Source organism: Tachysurus fulvidraco, chromosome 21 (genome assembly GCF_022655615.1).
Source record: "Tachysurus fulvidraco isolate hzauxx_2018 chromosome 21, HZAU_PFXX_2.0, whole genome shotgun sequence".
Taxonomy (NCBI): domain Eukaryota; kingdom Metazoa; phylum Chordata; class Actinopteri; order Siluriformes; family Bagridae; genus Tachysurus; species Tachysurus fulvidraco.
Window position 1 is genome coordinate 9,630,385 of NC_062538.1, and position 21,134 is coordinate 9,651,518.

At 40.3% G+C, this 21,134-nt stretch overlaps 2 protein-coding genes across 3 annotated transcripts; both read right to left on the reverse strand.

The window, feature by feature from the left end:
• Positions 1-419: 419 nt before the first annotated feature.
• On the reverse strand, positions 420-12,235 carry ddx46 (DEAD (Asp-Glu-Ala-Asp) box polypeptide 46). 2 transcript variants are annotated; one of them, XM_047805741.1, is made up of 23 exons: positions 12,093-12,235; positions 11,356-11,529; positions 11,188-11,268; positions 11,014-11,092; positions 10,773-10,938; positions 10,488-10,690; positions 10,231-10,341; positions 9,495-9,660; positions 9,294-9,414; positions 9,011-9,186; positions 8,812-8,933; positions 8,382-8,460; positions 7,650-7,732; positions 6,988-7,152; positions 6,726-6,888; positions 6,450-6,643; positions 3,238-3,375; positions 2,964-3,113; positions 2,435-2,653; positions 2,009-2,227; positions 1,122-1,266; positions 914-987; positions 420-624 (listed from the first exon to the last, which is right to left on the reverse strand). In XM_047805741.1, exons 1-23 carry the CDS (start codon positions 12,107-12,109, stop codon positions 577-579), a joined length of 3,093 nt encoding a protein of 1,030 aa, XP_047661697.1. In that variant the 5' UTR covers positions 12,110-12,235; the 3' UTR covers positions 420-576. The 2 variants fall into 2 exon arrangements, with proteins under 2 accessions (XP_047661697.1, XP_026995786.1); XM_027139985.2 differs by having other exon boundaries at positions 10,773-10,941.
• A 3,236-nt stretch (positions 12,236-15,471) lies between these two features.
• On the reverse strand, positions 15,472-19,466 carry camlg (calcium modulating ligand). Its single transcript, XM_027139845.2, has 4 exons — positions 19,161-19,466; positions 16,831-17,246; positions 16,668-16,733; positions 15,472-16,286 (listed from the first exon to the last, which is right to left on the reverse strand). The coding sequence occupies exons 1-4, from the start codon at positions 19,306-19,308 to the stop codon at positions 16,095-16,097; spliced, it is 822 nt and encodes a 273-aa protein (XP_026995646.1). The 5' UTR covers positions 19,309-19,466; the 3' UTR covers positions 15,472-16,094.
• Positions 19,467-21,134: the final 1,668 nt, after the last annotated feature.

Here is a 21,134-nt window from a genome sequence, read left to right on the forward strand (position 1 = left end):
CTTAATAGAAATTTTAAAAAAATATATTTTTAAAAAACCACCAGCTCCTAACAGTTTTGCTTAGACACTTGTTTATCAAGCTTTGAAGAAGCTAACGTTTAAGGCAGTTGCTTGTAAATTTAGCTGCTTTCTCTTGAAGCTCGTCTCCCTTCGACCGCAGAAAAAAAGCTAATAAAAATATCATTTTAGTGTCTAATGACTAAGATGCTGCAGATTAAGTATACCTACTGCAGGTGTACACTTGTGAGTTAGATAATACACAGTTTAACGTCTTGACACACAAAGCTGACCAGGCAGATTCAGCTTATACATACACAAATACTGCGTCAGTCCTGCAAAATCATAACATAAACCTGGGAAACTTGTTGCTATATAAAAAGGCCTGTTACTTTATAATATACATATATGCACACAGATGATTTATATGCATAAAATGCTTTATTGGTGTAAAAGGGAATCTACACATAATGAATATAAGAGCTAAATCACATCGCCCCTCTATAAACCATAGAAATAAACACGGATCACTTCTTTTACGTCACTAAAATACACCGAAAAAAACTGTAGTGTCTTTGTCTACAGCACTTTGTATCGGCCTTTGGCTGTCGGTTGGTATGAGTTTTGCTGAAAAAGAAGAAAACAAATATTAATATGCAATCAGGGGGAAAAAAACACATTTTGAAAAGTAATAATTTAGCTATTCTCCGACAAATGAAACAGAAATTTCAGATATTAAAACACGATTCACCTCAATAAAAATGTCAAACAGTCTAATATTGTGTACGGACAATAGCGCTATAATGCATATGACATGGATCCAACTATTACATCTGCTCAAACAATATCTAAATACATATTTTACAGTCTTTATTGCAGTAATGATGATGATAATAAATGAGGAGGAAGAGGTTACCAAGCGTATGAGCTCTTCTTTGATGAGCCGTGTGATCTCTGCTTTTGCTTTCTGCACCGCCAACTCATTTGCACCTGAGAAACATTACAGGCTTCATCATTATTATTTATTTTTTTTTTTGTTAGTACTTCACTAATGAGTGATATTGTCAATACCAATCAGGTTTAAACAATCAAAACAGAATAACTGTGTTTGAGTGTGTACTTACTCTCGATGGCAAGATAAATCTTGCGTTCTCCCTCTTTGGGTTCTTTGCCAGGAGGGAAGTATGTACCCCTGATGGTGATCGCAGCCTCTGAATATTCACCAATCCTTTGCAGAGCCTCTTTAGACGTCACCTTCCACCTCGCCGTCTACACATCAAAAACAGGACATTAATTCACTGTGTGTGTCTGTCTGTCACATTCCCATGATGTGCTTAAGTGGTGAGGTGTGTGTACTGGTCCCTCACACTCACACGGTATATGAGGGGTTAGGTGTGTGTGTACTGGTCCCTCACACTCACACGGTATATGAGGGGTTAGGTGTGTGTGTACTGGTCCCTCACACTCACACGGTATATGAGGGGTTAGGTGTGTGTGTACTGGTCCCTCACACTCACACGGTATATGAGGGGTTAGGTGTGTGTACTGGTCCCTCACACTCACACGGTATATGAGGGGTTAGGTGTGTGTGTATTGGTCCCTCACACTCACACGGTATATGAGGGGTTAGGTGTGTGTACTGGTCCCTCACACTCACACGGTATATGAGGGGTTAGGTGTGTGTACTGGTCCCTCACACTCACACGGTATATGAGGGGTTAGGTGTGTGTACTGGTCCCTCACACTCACACGGTATATGAGGGGTTAGGTGTGTGTACTGGTCCCTCACACTCACACGGTATATGAGGGGTTAGGTGTGTGTACTGGTCCCTCACACTCACACGGTATATGAGGGGTTAGGTGTGTGTACTGGTCCCTCACACTCACACACTGTATCAGAGGAGTCACGTACCAGTCAATCTCTAAACTAATTATCAGGTTTTAATTTTGTGTACCACGCTCTCTCTCACACACAAACACACGATGAAGAGTTAGGAGAGAGTGTATCTACCTGGGGAAAGTCGTTGATCTCCAGCTCCTCTTCATACCTCTTGACACTCTCTGACTGTTCTGCACTCTGTCTCTCCTCCTCCAGTTTCTCGATGGGAGTATAGTTCAGCTTGGCATTAATTTTCTCAGCAAGCTGCTCGGCAATGGTCTTAGCAGAGATAGAGGGGGCGATCATTGTGCCACCCCTCATGATGGCATTAGTAGCCTGCTGCATTACATCCTGGAATTTAGAAAAGAAAATTACATAACGTGAGGAGCCTAATCTCAGGTTCTCTTCCAAATATAGAAGTGTTCTCAAACTCAGCATGGTCTGCTTGCAAATGGGCATAATTAATAAGTCAAGACTGGGGTAGAGCCTTAATAAGACCAAAGTCTTAATAAAACTCAAAATAGAAGGAAATCTACTGGTTATGCTATGCTCTCTGACCTGAGCTTCTGCACCAAGGTTTTTCTGTGCATTGATCTTCAGTGCCAATTTCTTGGCAATCTCAAGTTTCTGAATGTTTCCAGCTGAAGGGACAGCAAGACCACCGAGTCCTGTCGCAGTAACGGTGAGACCTGAAGCCGACGGTGCGGCACCCCCTGGAGCCGCCAGATCCTTAACACGCTTCTTAGAGTTAAACATGCTTTCAATCTGCTCATCTATCTGTGAGGGAACAAACATCACCTTTAGCACCACACACCATGCGACACTGCTCATAAATGATTCAAAATATTGTCTGATCTTTAATCACAGCCAGTCTGTGTCACACATTTTGACCACGCCAATGCAGGTGGTGTTAATTGGCCTGCTTGCTAATTAGCTTCCATACAACTATCAGATTATACAGCCACATATACACAAAACATTTAATTCACCCGAAATTCCATGGATACTTTCATAGCTGGCAAGCAGTTAGACACAAATCCCAGCACTTAATCAGAACATGAACTCTACACTGAATTTTTACACTTACATCCAGTGCTGTGTCTTCATCATCGGAGTCGTGAAGTCCAAGCGCCGCTTTCTGTAGTTTCTTCCTCTCGTTTGCCAAAGCATGCTCAGTCTCATCAAATTTAAAGCCTTTCCCTGAAAATCCACTGCTGCTCTTAATACTCTTCCCCTCCTGTACATACACATACAGACACACACAACATGGAGGTGAGTGGGAGGTGTTTTTACAGGTATTGAGTGCGGTATAGGTCAATGAGGTGTGAAATGAGTGTTGAGTGGTGTGATCTGTGTCTTACCGCTTTCTGCTGCTCCTTAAATGTAGCCCAAAGCTGCTCAAGCTCAGAAGGAACTGGAGACCCTGACAACTCCAGAGCTTTAATGATTTCACCTGCATAACGTGCCTGATCCTCTGTGATAAATGTATATGCAAAGCCCTGAAGAAAAAAACAACAGCTAAGAACACAAAGACAAACACAGTACACCAGTACAGTCTAAAATATACAGTCTATACATTCATTAAAAAATTGGAACACCACAAAACTGAGGTTTGCCAAAAAACATGCCAAGAAAGCTTCGATAAGTTATCAGCATAAAAGGTGAACATTTTATAATACAAACAAGTGAAATCCCTCTAGAGTAGGTTTTACTAACTGTTGACATTTCTTTTAATGTAAGAACCCTTCATTAGAGTTTATCCAGTTGAACATATTTTCTTCTTCAACTTTCAGCTTTTCCCCGTAAGGGGTCCCCATAGCAAATCAACCGTCTCCACCGAACTCTATCCTCTGCATCCTCTACTCTCACACCAACGTCCTCATTTAACACATCCATATATCTCCTCTATGTCCTTCTTCTTTACCTCTTACCTGGCAGCTCCTTACCTGTCTAAACCATCTCAATCTAGCCTCTCTGACCTTGTCCCCAAAACAGCCAACCTGAGCTGTCCCTCTGATGTGCTCGTTCCTAATCCTGTCCATCCTCGTCACTCCTAAAGAGAACCTCAACATCTTCAAACTGAGACTCTTCTGTCACACAACACTCCTGACACTTTTCTCCACCCATTCCAACCCACCTGCACTCGCCTCTTCACCCATATTCCACACTCCCCATCGCTCTGGATGGTTAACCCCAAATACTTAAACTTCTGCACCTTATTGACCTCAGCCCCCTGTAACCTCACTGTACTACTTCCCTCCCTCTCGTTCAAACACATGTATTGTCTTACTACAACTGACTTTCATTCTTCTTCTTTCCAGAGCAGACCTCCACCTTTACAGGTGTTCCTCCACCTGCTCCCTTCTCTCACTACAGATCACAAAATCATCTGCAAACATTATTGTCCATGAAGATTCCTGTCTGACTTCATCTGTCAACCTGTCCGTCACCATAGCAAACAAGAAGGAACTCTGCTGTTGCCTGATGTAGTCCCACTTCCACCTTGAACTCCTCTGTCTGATCTCACTACTGTCATACTCCACTCATACATATCCTGAACTATCTGACGTACTTCTGAGACTCCTGACATCCACAAACAGTACAACAGCTCCTCTCTCCTAGCTAGCTTAGCCTATAGCTTTCCGATAGCTTCATTGTGTGGCTCATAAACTTTATACCTCTGTAGTTGCTACAACTCTGTACATCACCCTTGTTCTTAACCTTCCTATTTTCCTCGGGTCTATTTGACCCTGCTGGAAGGTTTAATGAAAGTTTAATGTGCCATAACTTGGGTTTTCTTCCACATATTTACCAGGAGTGTTCCAAATTATGAACTTTGCAAGTAAAATTAATTTTGTCTATTTTCGTTGAACTATGGTTCTAACTGGGTCAGTTAGACCCGGCCACATTTAGTGGGGCAATAGGTCACACTTTTGCCCTTTTCAAAGCAATGAACATACATACAGACAAAAAATGCCCACATAAAATGTCCATTAACACACGCACCCAAAACACACACGCACACACGCGCACACACACACACACACACACACACACACACACACACACACACACACACACACACACACACACACACACACACACACACACAAATTGGGCATTGCATTTCATTAGGCCTCCAGACAAAAAAAAGCCAAACATTTGTAAATATTTCACACTTTTGATATGCCTTTGCCTAGCAGAGGACAGAATATGATCTACCGAAATGACGCTACACACATGCACGTTCATATTTCTATAAAGAAGTTCAAAAATAAAATACGTGTGTTTTGCAAATCATATTTGTTTCCTCTCTTATTTATAAATTTAGTTGCATCAGTCAGCTTTGGCCTGGAGATATGCTGAGTTTGTTTGACAAGCCGTTATCCAAAATAATATTTAATTATTTCTGCTTGCTTTACTCAAAAACATGGCATAATTTCATAAGGTTTATCGTTCATAAATTAAGTATAATAATAATAATAAAAAAAACGTAAGGAGGTAAAAGAAGTTTTATTCACATGAAATTATGCTGTTTTTTTTTTTTGGGGGGGGGGTGGCCTGTTGTTGGTTGATCAGATGACATCAGGTGGGCAAAATAGATATTACAAGTGTAAAATAGATATTCAATGCAAAATGGTAATCATTGACTTTTACTGCTTATAAATCAAAAATTCTACAATTTGGCCTGAAAAAAAAACAGGTTTTATTATTTGCTGACATTAAAAATGGTCAAATGGTTTCAAAACAATCTCCTGCCTTTGAAATATACCAGCCTGTAATTGTGCATCAACCTTTGTGCCTCTATAGTGAAAATTATTCAAAAATTTCTGGGTTTTTTTTTTTTACTAAAAAATGAGGCATTTTTGTATATAAATAAAGTTTATTATACCAAATATAATTTTTTTTTTCAAAATATATGTTAATATGTTGGAAACAAGTTAAACTAAAAACTGAAGAAAAAAAATGGCCATCATGTATACTTCATTTTTTATAAGCAGTCAAAACAGGCAAGGTCAAGTGACTCGGCACTCCTAATTTGCATAGGAGGACAATAGGAGGGTTAAAGATGGGCACTAAAACACTTCTCCATTCCTCAGACATCTTCTTACTCGCTAAAATCCTGTTGAAGGATCTACTAGAAACTCCATTGTTGTCTCCTAGACACTTCCAAACCTCCATTGGACTGTCATCTGGACCTACAGCCTTTCCATTCTTGATTCAACTCAAAGCCTCTCTCACCTCATCCTTTCTAATCTTTGCTATTTCCTGCTCTATAATATTCACCTCTTGCTCCCGTCTTTCCCTCTCATTTTCCTCATAATACTCCTTCCATCTTCTCTGCACACTCTAGTCAACTGTCAACACCTTTCTATCATCCTTATCTGTTGCACATCCTTTAATTATATCATTTAGTGGTATTCAATTCAGGTGCACTTTTGTTAAGTATACAAAAAGAATAATAAAGAAAAAGTATACAAATTATTATACAATATTGGTGTATTATTATACAAAAAGTATAACTTTTGCTATCTGTTGTATATTATTATTATTATTATTTGCATTATCAGACCTTATTTCCAGCTCTTCCGGTCCTCCCAGCACGGTGAACATAGTCCTCATAATGATTAGGACAGTTGTAGTTCACCACCAAAATGAGGTGCTTTACATCAAGGCCTCTTGCTGCTACCGATGTGGCCACCATCAGCCGACACGCACCGCTCTTAAAATCATTTATAATGCTATCGCGATCATACTGGTCAATTCCTGTGACAGAGACACAGAGCGTTAATACAACCACACATGTACTGAAACATTAATACACCGAAGTCTCACAGTGTGTGCTTACCTCCATGCAGAGACATGCAGGGGTACGAGGCCTTCATCAGGTCTTTCAACAAGCTGTCAGCATGTTCCTGTTTATCTACAAAAATAATCACTGTGCCTTTCTCCTGATAATGGCCTAAAATCTCCAACAGCTTCAGGAACTTCTTCGCCTCCTCAATCACAATCTGACACACACACACAAACACACAGCTCAGGCTGTGAATAACCACTCTAACAGCAGTACAAACAGTAACGTGTAAATTGTGTGAGAAAATGAGCCTTACCACATGCTGCTCCACATCTGAACACACCACGCTCCTCCCCCCAACCTGAACCTCAACTGGTTTGTTGAGGATGCGGCGAGCTAAAGCCTCCATCACTCGGGGGAATGTTGCTGAAAACATCACCGTCTGACGATCCGGCCTCACGTTATCCATTATGCGCATTACCTACACAGACACACAAGCAGTTACTACATCACTTAATGAAGTGATCACTACAAAGAGGTAATCATTTAACTGAGTAGATGCATATTTTTGTATGGTAGAAAAGGGTAACTGCATCATGTGAACTGACTATGCAGAGGTTCATACACATACTGTTTAGTGTACCAGCATAACCGAGAGTAATTACTGCTCACAGGTTGTAGATAATGGAGATGGTACTGACATTTCCAAACCCACTGCATACTCGTGTGTTATCACACTTGTGATAAATACCAGATTTCTTGCATGTATGGGGGACTTAAGCAAAAATTTTGTATGTTACTACTTTATTCAGTTTTATACACATGTTGTTAAATCAGACCCCAGGTCTGTGTGAGTGTAGATAGTTAAAGTGGTGTTGAGCTGTTTAGTGCAGCAAGTTGTTTGGACAAGATAGTCAGCTGTTTGTTGAGCACAACAAGGTGTATAATGTTCAAGTGGTGTTTGATTTAGCAACTCACCTGCGGTTCGAAGCCCATGTCAAACATTCGATCGGCTTCGTCTACTACGACATATGTGACTCTGCGCAGGTTCGTGACTCGTCCTGAAATAAGCACAAATGACACATTAGTAAACACAGTGCAACAAAAATACACACACACACATACACCCTGCATTAACACTAACACACTGATGTGGCTCAATGTCAGACAGAAGGTTACTGTTGGTTTCTTGCGTACCATTGTTCGGCAAAGCCAACCTGTTAAACAAACATTAAACACCACGCGCTCACCTGGAAAACACACAGCACAGATTACACGCATGTGTGGAAGCATAACCTAAGGATTAATACACACATGTACTTATTGGGGAAACAAGCTCCTCTGTTAATTGTCATACACCTGTGAAATGTCATACATCTGTAAAATGACATGTATACAGTCAAGAAAATAAATGACTATTTACTGAAACATGTAACATAGAATATAAAGATAAGTGGATCTATAAACAACATACACAAGTTAGACAAACATCTATATAAGTGAAGCTTAATCCTAAACTTTCAGCTTCTCTGCATGATTATTTCGCCATAATTTAAAGACCTACACACAGGTGCATGTGGGTGAGAAAGGGGGAGTTGAGATGTTTAAGCAGGAGTCTTCAACACCTCGAAATCCAGTTAAGCTCAAACACACACAGGAAAGCACACACACGTGCACACACACACACACACGGAATGAAAAAACACTTACCACTGTTGGCTCCCAACATGTCAATCATTCGACCAGGAGTGCACACTATGATTTCAGCTCCACGCTTCAGCTCTGCTATCTACACACACACACACACACACACACCCAGAGTAAAATACAGGCTACCATATCTCAAACACCAGTGTGTGGGGTCATTGTGGAAGCCTTGTGTGTGTGTCTCGAAACAGTTTTGATCCACTACAAATCAGATCATTGGATCTCAAAAATCTGGATTATTATTCTGGGTTATACAAACATTGAGATTTTTTTTTTTTAACATGTATTTTTTGTATTCTCATCTTGTTGTCTCTGTGTACTGGAAGCGTGATGACACTAAAACAAATTCCTTTTATGTGCTAACATACTTGGCAATAAAGCTCCTTCTGACTCTGATTGACAATACGCAACGTAGGAACGCACAAAAACAAACCTGCTCGCTGATGCCTGTTCCCCCGTACACACACACCACTCTGAGCCCCAGTGGCTTGGAGAACTTTTTACACTCTTTAGTGATTTGCAGAGCGAGCTCACGTGTCGGTGTCATGATCACCGCTGAAACACAGAGAAACGTGTTAGAACGAACACTAAATACATAATACATATCAAGGGTTAAAAAGGGGCGTGTGTACCAATCGGCCCCTCCCCCTCCTCTAGGGGTCGCTGGTCTAAAATATGCCGAAACATGGGAAGCAGGAATGCAATGGTCTTCCCACTTCCTGTTTTGGCAATGCCAATGAGGTCTCGTCCTGACATGATGGCTGGAATGGCCTGAGCCTGGATGGGCGTAGGCTTCTCGTAGTTATGCCTAGAAAACACATACATGCACAGGAGTTAAAATGTCTGGGCCATCGGTCATTAAAAAGTGGTAGTGTAAGAACAAAACTAGCCCAGGGCAAGTGGGGAAGTGCTTACTTTTTAAGTGCATTTAAGACCTTCATGGAGGTTCCACACTGCACCCAGGTCTTAATGGGTTTGGGACAGCCTTTCCCCTTGACTATGATTCCTTCAAGCTCCAGACGATATTCAATTACCTCTGAAACACACAACAGTCAGTTCAATAATGTGTTCAAACCTTTTGTGTTCTCATAACCTCAACTGTGGGTGGTACAATACCTTCTGGTGTCATTCTGGCCAGCTCAGGAACTTCCACGTAGAAATTCTTGCGGTATGTCTCATACTGAATTTTCTGATGATCTACAGGCTCCAGAATTTTTCGCTGTTTAGTCTGGAAGCCAGTGAGAGCTGTCTGCAGGTCCACTTCCTCCTCCTCTGAGGAATACTACACACAAACAGGCTCATGGTTTAATCAGGGTTGTTTCAGATAATGGGTTTCACACAACATCTACACAGATAGATACAGGCCCAGGGTTTTTCCTACATTGAAAATTTTTTGGTGAAAGCCAAAACGATTTTTTTGTCCCCCGAAAGCCTTATTTGATGTGTAATTGGGTTTTGTGAGTGAAGCTGACGGAATGACGGAGAGAACAAGCACAGCGCCGTGATACCTTTGACATGATGTTTACATGTAAAATAAGTTGTAATCACTTTCTTTTACTATCTAGCCTGACAGTGATAGTTTTTTTCATGAATAAATAGTATAAGAAAAAAAAATCACAAACGGTTTCTTTGTATTTATTTTAAATTTAACATTTACTGTCAATATTGGGCATGCGGATCATGTGGGTACTGGAGTACTCTTTGCTGTGTTTGGATGTCCATGTCGGTCAGCCACCACCAAAGACCAATTCTGACCCAGGAAAAATCTTGAGGCCCCTCACAGATATACCCAGTTTACTGACACAGTGATGCAGCTTTACACTCATACAGCTGTGCATGTTTAGGCTTTTACCTCCATAGCATCCTGATCGTTCTCCATTAACTCTCCTTTCTTTTTGGTGGTGTGAGGTGTCTTCTTCGTCTTCACCACCGTCACCACTTTTGTCACAGTCATGCCTCCTTTCTGCACACACAATTTAAAGACTTGTGACACGAACAAAATGACAAACTGGCCTGAGTTAGTCACACACAGATTTGTGTGTCTCTCACTGTCACACACACAGTCCAGAACCAATATCAAACAGATCAGAATATCATTGTGAGTCTCACTTTGTCATTTCCGCCTTTCATGGTGCCCATGTTGAACTTTTTCACTTCCTCCTTCACTTCTTCCATGTAGGCATCCAGGGGATCAAGTTCTTCCCCTCCCTCTTCTTCATTTAGTTCCGCTTCCTCAACCTTTCCCTCCTTCTCCTTATCCTCGTCCTCATCCCCCTCTTGATCCATTGATGCTGGACCCTCTTCATCATCATCTACACACACACACAGCTGTTTTTACAATCATTATTTTGTACAATGTTGCACATACACATATTGTGTGTCCCACATACACACCATCATCATCCTCCAAGCTCCACTTCTTCCCCTGTTTCATCTCTTCCAGTTCCTTCTTGATCTCGCCAATGTTCTCCATGGCCTTCTTCCTCTGCTCTTCCCTCCATTTTTCCACCCGCTCCTTCCTCTTCCTCATCTCCTCCTCCAGTGTTGTCTGATCAAAGTCCTGCTGTGGGCCAGTTCATTAATATGGTTAAAACCTGCACACTCACTCACTCAATCCCTCCCTCCCAACACTTACATCCTCCACTCGCTCCTCCTCCTTTTCTTCTTTCTTCTTCTTATCTGCTGACTGCTCGCCGCCATCCAACTTCTCCTTGCTGTATCACACACAAACACTTCAGTCAACACACGTCATAACATACAAACTCACTGATTATGCTTTTTTCCTCATTCGTTTTGTTAGAACTTTGACCTTCGTCCCTTGCTGCGACTCCTCGATCTCCTCGAACGATCACGACTTCTGGAGCGTTTACGCTCTCGACTGCGAGATCGCCTGTTTAGCACAAATATGCACAGATTACAGTACAGTAAACAAGGGGATGAGAAAGTGTCTCTGAGAATATATGAGAGAAGGTATGACCTTGGTCTCTTGCGGTCTCTGGAGCGTGATCTCCTCCTTTCCCTGCTCCGTGATCGCTCTCTACGGCCCCGTTCACGTGTTCGCTCCTCTTTCTTCACACGCTTAGAATCAGGAGAGCGGCTTTTGGAGCGACTGCCTGAACGTCCTCGTGATGATGAGCGCTTCCGGTAATGTCTGTAATCAATACCTTAATATTGTTAACAGCAGTGGCTTAAACACTCAGAACAAACAGAGGCTTAAACACTCAGAACAAACAGAGGCTTAAACACTCAGAACAAACAGATTTATTATTACTGTGCACAATATAAATGGTAATGGTAAGCAAAAAATGTAAATTAAATGTCCCAGGATTTTAGTGGGAATACGTTGTCTGTCGCAGAGAGTGACGACACACACAAACAAACAAACAAACAAACACACACACACACACACACACACACACACACACACACACCTGGCTTGTTAGATAACTCAAAACGTACAGGGCGACGTAAAAGAGTTGTCCATTGCTCACTAAATGGACGAACGTGACTTAAATAGCTTTAACAATAACAGTGGCTGCTGTTAGCTGGATTGTTAGCATCCGGCTAATCATAATACACTGCTATGTTTATCGGCTAGCTAATATTATTAGCTTTTCGGTTAGAACTAATATCTCTTCTCTCCGCGAGTCAGACACTTTATGAGTAAGTAACCGTTTGTATAATTTAGTGAAGTAACACAACTATCTTCCTCACCGAGACTCACGTCCCATACTGCCTGTGATCTGCTCGACTGTTTCCCAACGTTTTTGTTTCTTCTCTGCCAATTTCCGGTTCCGGTCTGTATCTTCTGCGTTTATTTAGTGGATAAAACAACTGACTGAAGAGGTGCTGCCACCCTGTGGAGTAAAACAGTTTGATTTTTAAATTCAATTCAAATCACTTTAGTTCAATAAGAATTGCTAATAAAACCCTACCTAAATGTTTTGAACTAGCAGTTATCAAAGCCCTAATATTAAAAATCCTGACCCAAACCTAGTCAGCTGCCCAACTATAGGCTAATATCAAACCTCTCATTTATAGACAAGATCCTAGAGCAGCATGTAGCACAGCAGTAAGGCTCACCGTTACATAGGAATAAATCTCACCTTTACATAGGAATAAATCTCACCTTTACATAGGAATAAATCTCACCTTTACATAGGAATAAATCTCACCTTTACATAGGAATAAATCTCACCTTTACATAGGAATAAATCTCACCTTTACATAGGAATAAATCTCACCTTTACATAGGAATAAATCTCACCTTTACATAGCAATAAATCTCACCTTTACATAGGAATAAATCTCACCTTTACATAGGAATAAATCTCACCTTTACATAGGAATAAATTTCATTACATCTTTCACTCGGGATGTAAGCCTCATAAAAGCAATGCAGAGGCAAATTACAGGTTAAAGTGCTAAATTACATAGAACTGGTCTTTAACGGGGTTTCCTCTGGGTAAGCGGTAATGAATGAATGAATGAATGGTCTCTAACGGCCAGGGCCATGTCATTGTACTTGTGCTACTTTGACTAAATGCAGTTTTTGATAATATCGATCATATTATTTCTCTTAATAGATTAGAAAATGTTGTTTGAGTTAAGGGACTAGCTCATAAAAAATGTTGCTATAATGTTGCTATTCTTTAAGATTTTATAATGTTGCTATTCTTTAAGATTTTCCAACAGTTTTAGGTTGATGTTATGCTAAGTCTGTGACTAGGTGTTGATGTATTCATTGATAAAGACTTCAAAGTGCTTTTCCATGTTGCTCTGGATAAAAGCATTTGGCATCACAGAATGGCATCAGTCAGAATATGTGCCTAAAATATGCACTAATAGAGGCTTCAAATATCATCTACGATAATGTACACATGTTCTGCATTCTCTGGGGTTAACGTTATTTGGTATGCAATTAAATAATCTTTTAATGAATGAATAGTTATGTTATTAATAGTTAAAATAACTAAATTATACATTGAACATGAAGAATAAGTGACAGTAAGTGTTTGAACAAGGTATTTCTATTTTTGCAGACTTTATACTTGTTTATATCTTGCCTAGATCAACTTGTGGGTATTCATCTGTCCTGTGCACGACCATCACCATCTGGTTTGGTGCAGTGACAAAACAGGACAGGAACAGATTGCAACGCACAGTAAAAACAGCTGAAAAAATAATTGGTGCCCCCCTGCCCACTCCCTAGGACTTGTACAATACAAGAACCAGAAACCGGGCATCAAAAATCACAACTGACCCTTCACACCCTGGACACAGCCTCTTTCAGCTCCTCCCTTTTCTCAGGCGCAACAGAGCTTGTTTACCAAAACTGCCAGACACAGTTTCATCCCGCAGGCGATCACCCTGATTAACTCACCATAATTATATTCCCTGCTTCATATCTATAAGTAGTACATTATCAGAACTGTCAGTCATCACATCATCTGTATAAGTTACACAAATTACTGCTTCTGCATATTGCACAAAAGCATAATATTGCACAATATTGTTGTGTATTGTATATGCACTACCATGCACTTCTCACACTTTATGTACATAACTGATCAGTCATATATTCTGTATTCATATTTTATACTCATAATGTCTATTGTATCACATCTGCATTGTGTTGTATAGTCTGTATTATCTTGTCTTGTATAGTATAGTGTTATTTATGTCTGTACTTTTGAGAGTCACAAACAGCTTGAACCAAATTCGTTGTGCATGTCGACACATTTAGCCAATAAACCTGATTCTGATTCTAATTTATGGCCCTGTTTTAGAGTGGTTTATGTTCTACTTAACAAATAGAACTTTTTCTGTGAGTCTTGCTGGCACAGAATCCTGCAGTGCTCCATTGTCCTTTGGGATTCCACTGGGCTCCTTTCTGCTTTATCTGCGTCCCCTAGGATCCATCCTTACACATCATGGGATTTCCTTCTGTTGTTATGAAGATGACACCCAGATCTATATACCTGTAATGTGAAAATAGGGTTTCTCCATTACACATCTCCTTTCATGTATTGATGACATTAAAGCTTGGATGGTGTTACACTCCCTACAATTTAAAGATAAGACAGAAGTGATGTTGTTTGGCCCAAGTGGCTCCTGCAAGCCTCCCCCTGTTGACATGGGTCCTTTGGCATCGCATGTTAGACCCGTGATAACTAATCTTGAATTAAAAATGGTGTAGTAAAAGTGGTGAATCTTAAATTGGAAATAGCCAAATTGGTGCAGCCCAGTTTCTTTCACCTAAGGCACATGTCAAAAATAAAACCTCTGGGGTCCAAGCAACAATTTGAGACGGTAATCCATGCCTTTATGACATCCCGGCTGGATTACTGTAATGCATTCATATTGGACTTAGCCAGTCTTCTTTGTCACATCTTCAAAAATATGTCTAAAATGCTGCTGCATATCAATATGACCATATTACACAGACTTCGGATTTACTCCACTGGCTGTCTGAGTATTTTAGGGTTTTATTTAAAGTTCTTTTATTTGTTTTTAAATATTTAAATGGCCTCACCCCGTCATACCTTACTGAACTGCTCCACCCTTACACTCCTGCCTGTTTGCTCAGGTCAGCTGATCAAATCCTTCTCGACACCCAAAGAACAAATAGAAAGCTCAGAGGTTGTTATAAACACTCTCCACTGTTTATAACAACTCATAATCACACTCTCGGTGTCACCCAGATGAGGAATGGGTTCTGGTTTGAGTCTAGTTTATCTAAAGGTTTCTTCCTCTTCTATCTAAGGGAGTTTTTCCTTGCCACAGTCACCTCAGACTTGGGGATAAATACAAACACATTTAAATATATGTCTTATATTAATCTTTGTATAATATTTTTGTTCTACATTTCTAATGTTATGTAAAGCTGCTTTGAAGCAATGCCCACTGTTGATGCATAGCAAAAATAAAACTGAATTGTCTTACTAATCACACAGATATAGTCCATCACCGGTTTCTGAATGTGTACTACTTTTTTTTTTATTAAATTAGCATTTTAATTTCTAAGATGACTTGATAGTTTTAATAGTATACTGTAATTTCTAATTAAGCAGAGTCTGTAAAATACACAGCATGACTGTTTACTGAAGTTTATTGTTGACACAATCTTATAATGAACAGTAATTTTGCAGTAACAGGCAGCTTGTTTGTTATATGGAATAATTACATAAAACATAAATAATATTATGTATCACCAAGCTAAAAAATCCCAAAATTTTTACATCACAAATAAGCAACTCACTGTCAAACACCACATTATGACACTATTACCTGCCTTTCAGTTTAAATTTAACTTCTCCCCTGATGAGCCCCAAGCGCACATCAGCAGCATTACTAAGAAGAGTGCACTGTGGGGAGAAGTGTGTAGGGTGCAGTGCAGGAGCACGCACTCTGCAATGAGAACACTGGACTAAAGTCTCAAATACAGTTTCTGTACAATTCCAGTCATGCTAATTAGTTTCATTATGCAGTTTTAAATTAAGAGGATTAAAATCCAAATCACATGACTGTCATGTTTGTTAACAGCTTCTAATTGCTGATAAACGATTGATAGTGTAACTGAGCAGCGCTAAAAAATGACCTGGTGATGTATGTAAATCAAGATTGGAATACTGCTTTAAGCTGAGATAAACACGCTGCTGTATGTTACTCCTGTGAATGACGTGTGTGTGTGGTATGAAGTGTACATGTGGTTTTTTAGGTGGGCTGAGAGGAGAAAGTGGTGATGATCTCATGAAAAGTGATGAAGGTGAAAAAATAAACACAGAGATCAGAGAAAACGTCTCCCATTGTCCTGTAGGTTTCTGCCGAGCGATTGATCACTTCAGCTGGAATCCCAGAGAGGAGCAGTGCTGCAGACAACACCGTCGTCTTCATCTTCCTGTCCACCTGGACACAAAGAGGGACACAGTCAGTAGAGCAGGACATTTACAAAGCAGGATGAAGGTCTTTTACTTAGAGACATAGCCTTTAACCAAGTACTTTAATGTTATAACTGCAGTGCCCGTACTAGCACGTTTTCGACTCTACGTGCATTTCTTTACCAGGAGCTTTTATACTGTGTTAATTTTTAAATGTCCAGTGTTGAACAGTGTTTCTGGCAGTGCTGGCATTTAAGCTCACAACCTTGCAAACTATAGCTCATAACCTTCACCACTAACAGGCCTGAAGCATACAATCAGCAATACACTGTGTCACTGTCAGTGTATTTCGTGGTCTGTAGTTGTCTGTGGGTCTGTCTGTTCGTCTGCCCAACATTTTCTGTCTTACCTTTGGGAAGTATTTGTATAAGCCCATGTAGGCAAGTTCCAGGGTGAGAAAGGGTGCAAATATGGACTATGGAAGAAAAATAAATAAAAAGCACAAATTAGGTAATTGATGAGATAATCAAATTGTCTAATAAAGGGTGTAAATATGTTTGTGAAACTCTCACCAGGTACTGACAAACAAACAAGCGTACACACACGGCTAACACCATGCTGCCAAGAAGCCGGAAAAGCCTAAATGAGTCAAACTCTTCCGCATCTGAGCCGCTGTCGTCAGACGCCTTCTCACTGGCCAACTGACCCCGAAGCTTGATTGCATCATCAAAGCGAGACATATAGGTGTTTAGGCCCCTGCGAGGGGAGCGAGAGCGTTCATCACTTGACGTCTCCCCCCGTGGCCTGAGCCGAATCCCCTGTGGCTCTGTATCCTCCCCCTCCTCCTCCCTCCTCTCGTCTAAAACTGATCCCTCACTCCGAGCCTCCGTTACAAATGGAGACACTCTTTTAATGGACACAGACTGGGAGAAACTCTCATCCCTGTCCAAGTCCAGGTGGAACCGTGGCTCTGTCACGCGCTGAGATTCTGAAATAAACAAACAAATTATCAAAATGACTGTTACTATTACAAAACAGCATTAATTACAAAATAGCTAATTAAATATCAATTCCAAAATGTTTTCTTATTTTATACAATGTACACTCCACAGAGGGAATAAGTCATCTAGACCAAGCAATAAAATGTGTCAGGTTCTTACAAACAAAGTTGCAAATGAAAAAGTTCATGAATGGTCTTTTTTTGAGCTAGTTAAAGAATAATTGATTTCTATTTAGGTGAATATCAAGACCTAGTTTTAAGGCAATTTATAAGAAGAATTAAATTTTAATCCATTTATACAAAAAAATAAAAATACAGATGGCAAACAACACAGACTGTGTATATTACAGTCGATATTATAGATATCGCAAATAAAAAATGTGCACCACAGTTCACTTTTCCCACAAGCAAAATACTGAAAAAGAAAGAATTCCTTTCAGAACGCTGATTTAGTGTAAGGGGATTTAAGCGGTTGTAATGCAGTTTTACTGGACATTTTGTGAGACCCTGACAACCCTGGACATCCAGTCATACAGCAGTCATACAGTCATATTTCGAAACCACTTCTGGGGATGGGTGGTCCGGTGATTTTACACACAAAGACACACACACACACAGACAGACAGACACGCACAGAGACACACAGGCAGAGACACAGACACACACACAGAGACAGACACACACACAGAGACAGACACACACACAGAGACAGACACACACACAGAGACAGACACACACACAGAGACAGACACATACAGAAAAAAAACATACACAGAGACACAGACACACAGGCAGAGACACAGGCCGAGACACACAGGCAGAGACACACAGGCAGAGAGAGACAGACACACACAGACAGACAGACAGACAGACCGACAGAGACACAGACAGACAGACCGACAGAGACACACAAAGACAGACAGACAGAGACACACACAAAGACAGACAGACAGAGACACACACAAAGACAGACACACAGAGACACACACAAAGACAGACACACAGAGACACACACAAAGACAGACACACAGAGACACACACAAAGACAGACACACAGAGACACACACAAAGACAGACACACAAAGACAGACACACAAAGACAGACACACAAAGACAGACACACAGACACACAAAGACAGACACACAGACACACAAAGACAGACACACAGACACACAAAGACAGACACAAAGACAGACACAAAGACAGACACAAAGACAGACACACAGACAGACACACAAAGACAGACACACAGACAGACACACAAAGACAGACACACAGACAGACACACAAAGACAGACACACAGACAGACACACAAAGACAGACACACAGACAGACACACAAAGACAGACACACAGACAGACACACAAAGACAGACACACAGACAGACACACAAAGACAGACACACAGACACACAAAGACAGACACACAGACACACAAAGACAGACACACAGACACACAAAGACAGACACACAGACACACAAAGACAGACACACAGACACACAAAGACAGACACACAGACACACAAAGACAGACACACAGACACACAAAGACAGACACACAAAGACAGACACACAAAGACAGACACACAAAGACAGACACACAAAGACAGACACACAGACACACAAAGACAGACACAAAGACAGACACACAGACACACAAAGACAGACACACAGACACACAAAGACAGACACACAGACACACAAAGACAGACACACAGACACACAAAGACAGTGATCTCACCATCAGTACTATTTAATTATTTATTCCCTTGCAGCCTAACGCACAAACACAGCAGGCCTGATTCTCACCACACAATGACACAGCGTCAGTAACCGAGCAGTGTAAAACAAGTGTAAAACAGTAACACAGTAGACACGACAGTATAATGTTTATTTCTCACCGCTGTTTTCTCCGTCATTTTTATTAAAGCCCACTATCCTGTTCATCCTCTGCTCTGAGTTCATTAGGAGTTTCCTGCGGCGAATTTCTGCACGTTTCTGCGCCGCACTCACTCCTCTCTCCTCCAGCGTCGCGCTCTCAGCCTCCATTCTACTACTCACACTCTTCTCTTTACCGTTGCTTAAACCCTTATCTAACAAAACCGCGTCTTCTACCGCTTAATACAATCCACCATCGCACTAGCGTCGTGTTCCGCTTTGTTCAGGACGCGCAGTGATGATGTCATCACAGCGCGGTCATTGGTGTTAATCAACAAAGAGGGTTTTAAGTATCTTCAGAATCGGAAACAGAAAGAGCTATGCGAGGAATTTGTTATAGTGACAGAAGCTCCACAGTGTAGCAGAATGGCGTATACAATATACACAAATTGTATGTACAAATGTACAATTGTGAAATGAGCAATTGAAATATACATAGTATATGTTTTAAGTAAATTGTGAGAATAGTGTGTGTTCCGTGTAAGTGGGAAGAAACTGTTCCTATGTCTGGTCGTTCTGGTGCTCAGGGCTCTGTAGCGTCGACCAGATGGCAACAGTTCAAAGAGGGAGTGTGCTGGATGTGAGGGGTCCAGAGTATCTTGCGATACTAGCTACAGAAAATGTCTGTATTTACAGGAAATTCTCTTTCTAAAATTTCTAGCATGTTTTTTTTTTCACGAGTATCGTAAACGCATATATAAAATGTTATTGTTTAATTCAGTTTTATTGTCGAAAACAATAAAGGCAAGTGATGCATTAAATCAACGAACCACAAGAGGGCGGTAGTTGCAGTGTTTTTTCATTATTAATAGAGCAATAATAATAATAATAATAATAATAATAATAATAATAATAATGATGATGATGATGATGATGATAATAATCTAAAATCAATTCTCAACTGAGATTCAAATCTGGCTTCTCAATTAATGTATAAGCATTTAGAGACTGTAGGATTGTAACTGAGGCATGATTGATGATAGTAAAATAGCCTTGTTTCAAATTTAAAGACAGAGTTGAAGATTAATTTGAAATTTTACTTAAAATATGATAAAGTGATCTTCCCTTAATATTTAAAAAAATGATTGAATTTTAGTTTGTTTGTTTTTTGTTTGTTTGTTTTTTTACACACAAGGGTATAGCAACCAGATACATCCATGTACACTTGTCTTTACTGGTTGCTATACCCTTGTGTGTAAAAAAAAAAAAAAAAAGTTCAATCATTTTCACCAAAATTCAATCCTTTTTTAAAATCATTGGACAGGTCTGTTACAAAATGTCCCAAGTTAAGTTGTGCCCCACTTTCCCCTAACATTCACCTGCATTTCAATCTAAAATCTTCACATTAACTCGTTTAACTCCATGAATTTTACCTCCAATTTCAGTTGGATTGACATAGTAATCATCACCACAGGAACCTGCCAAATTGTTCACACATCTCTCAAATTTGTATTATGTATAGAAAATGACATGAATTTGAATGATATGTAGGTTAAAAAGGGAAGGTTAAGGAGGAAGACTGTAAAAGGTAAAACGATGTAGAATGTAGAAAGAGGTTAAGCAGGGGAGAAAGGAGGAGGAGAGCAGAAATGTTAATGAGAAACAGAGAGATAAAGAAAAAACAACAAAGAAAAAAATCCGAAATGAGATGATACTGTTATAAGAAAATGCAATACAGCAAAACCTCTAATTTTTCTTGATATCTTCATTCCACAAGAGCATGACAAAAAACATCTGGAAGTCTGTCATTTTTTTTATTCTCAATCTTGTCAAAACCCAGCACATTGTGAATTATTTGCCATCATGGAGTCCTTGGCTCTCACTGAGCCATTATCCACCAGACGAACATCATGCCCACCACAAACTGCGCATGCTCAGGCAGTGGACTGACAGGGGCTATGGGCTAAAATTCCAGTGTGTGTGACCATCCAATGAGC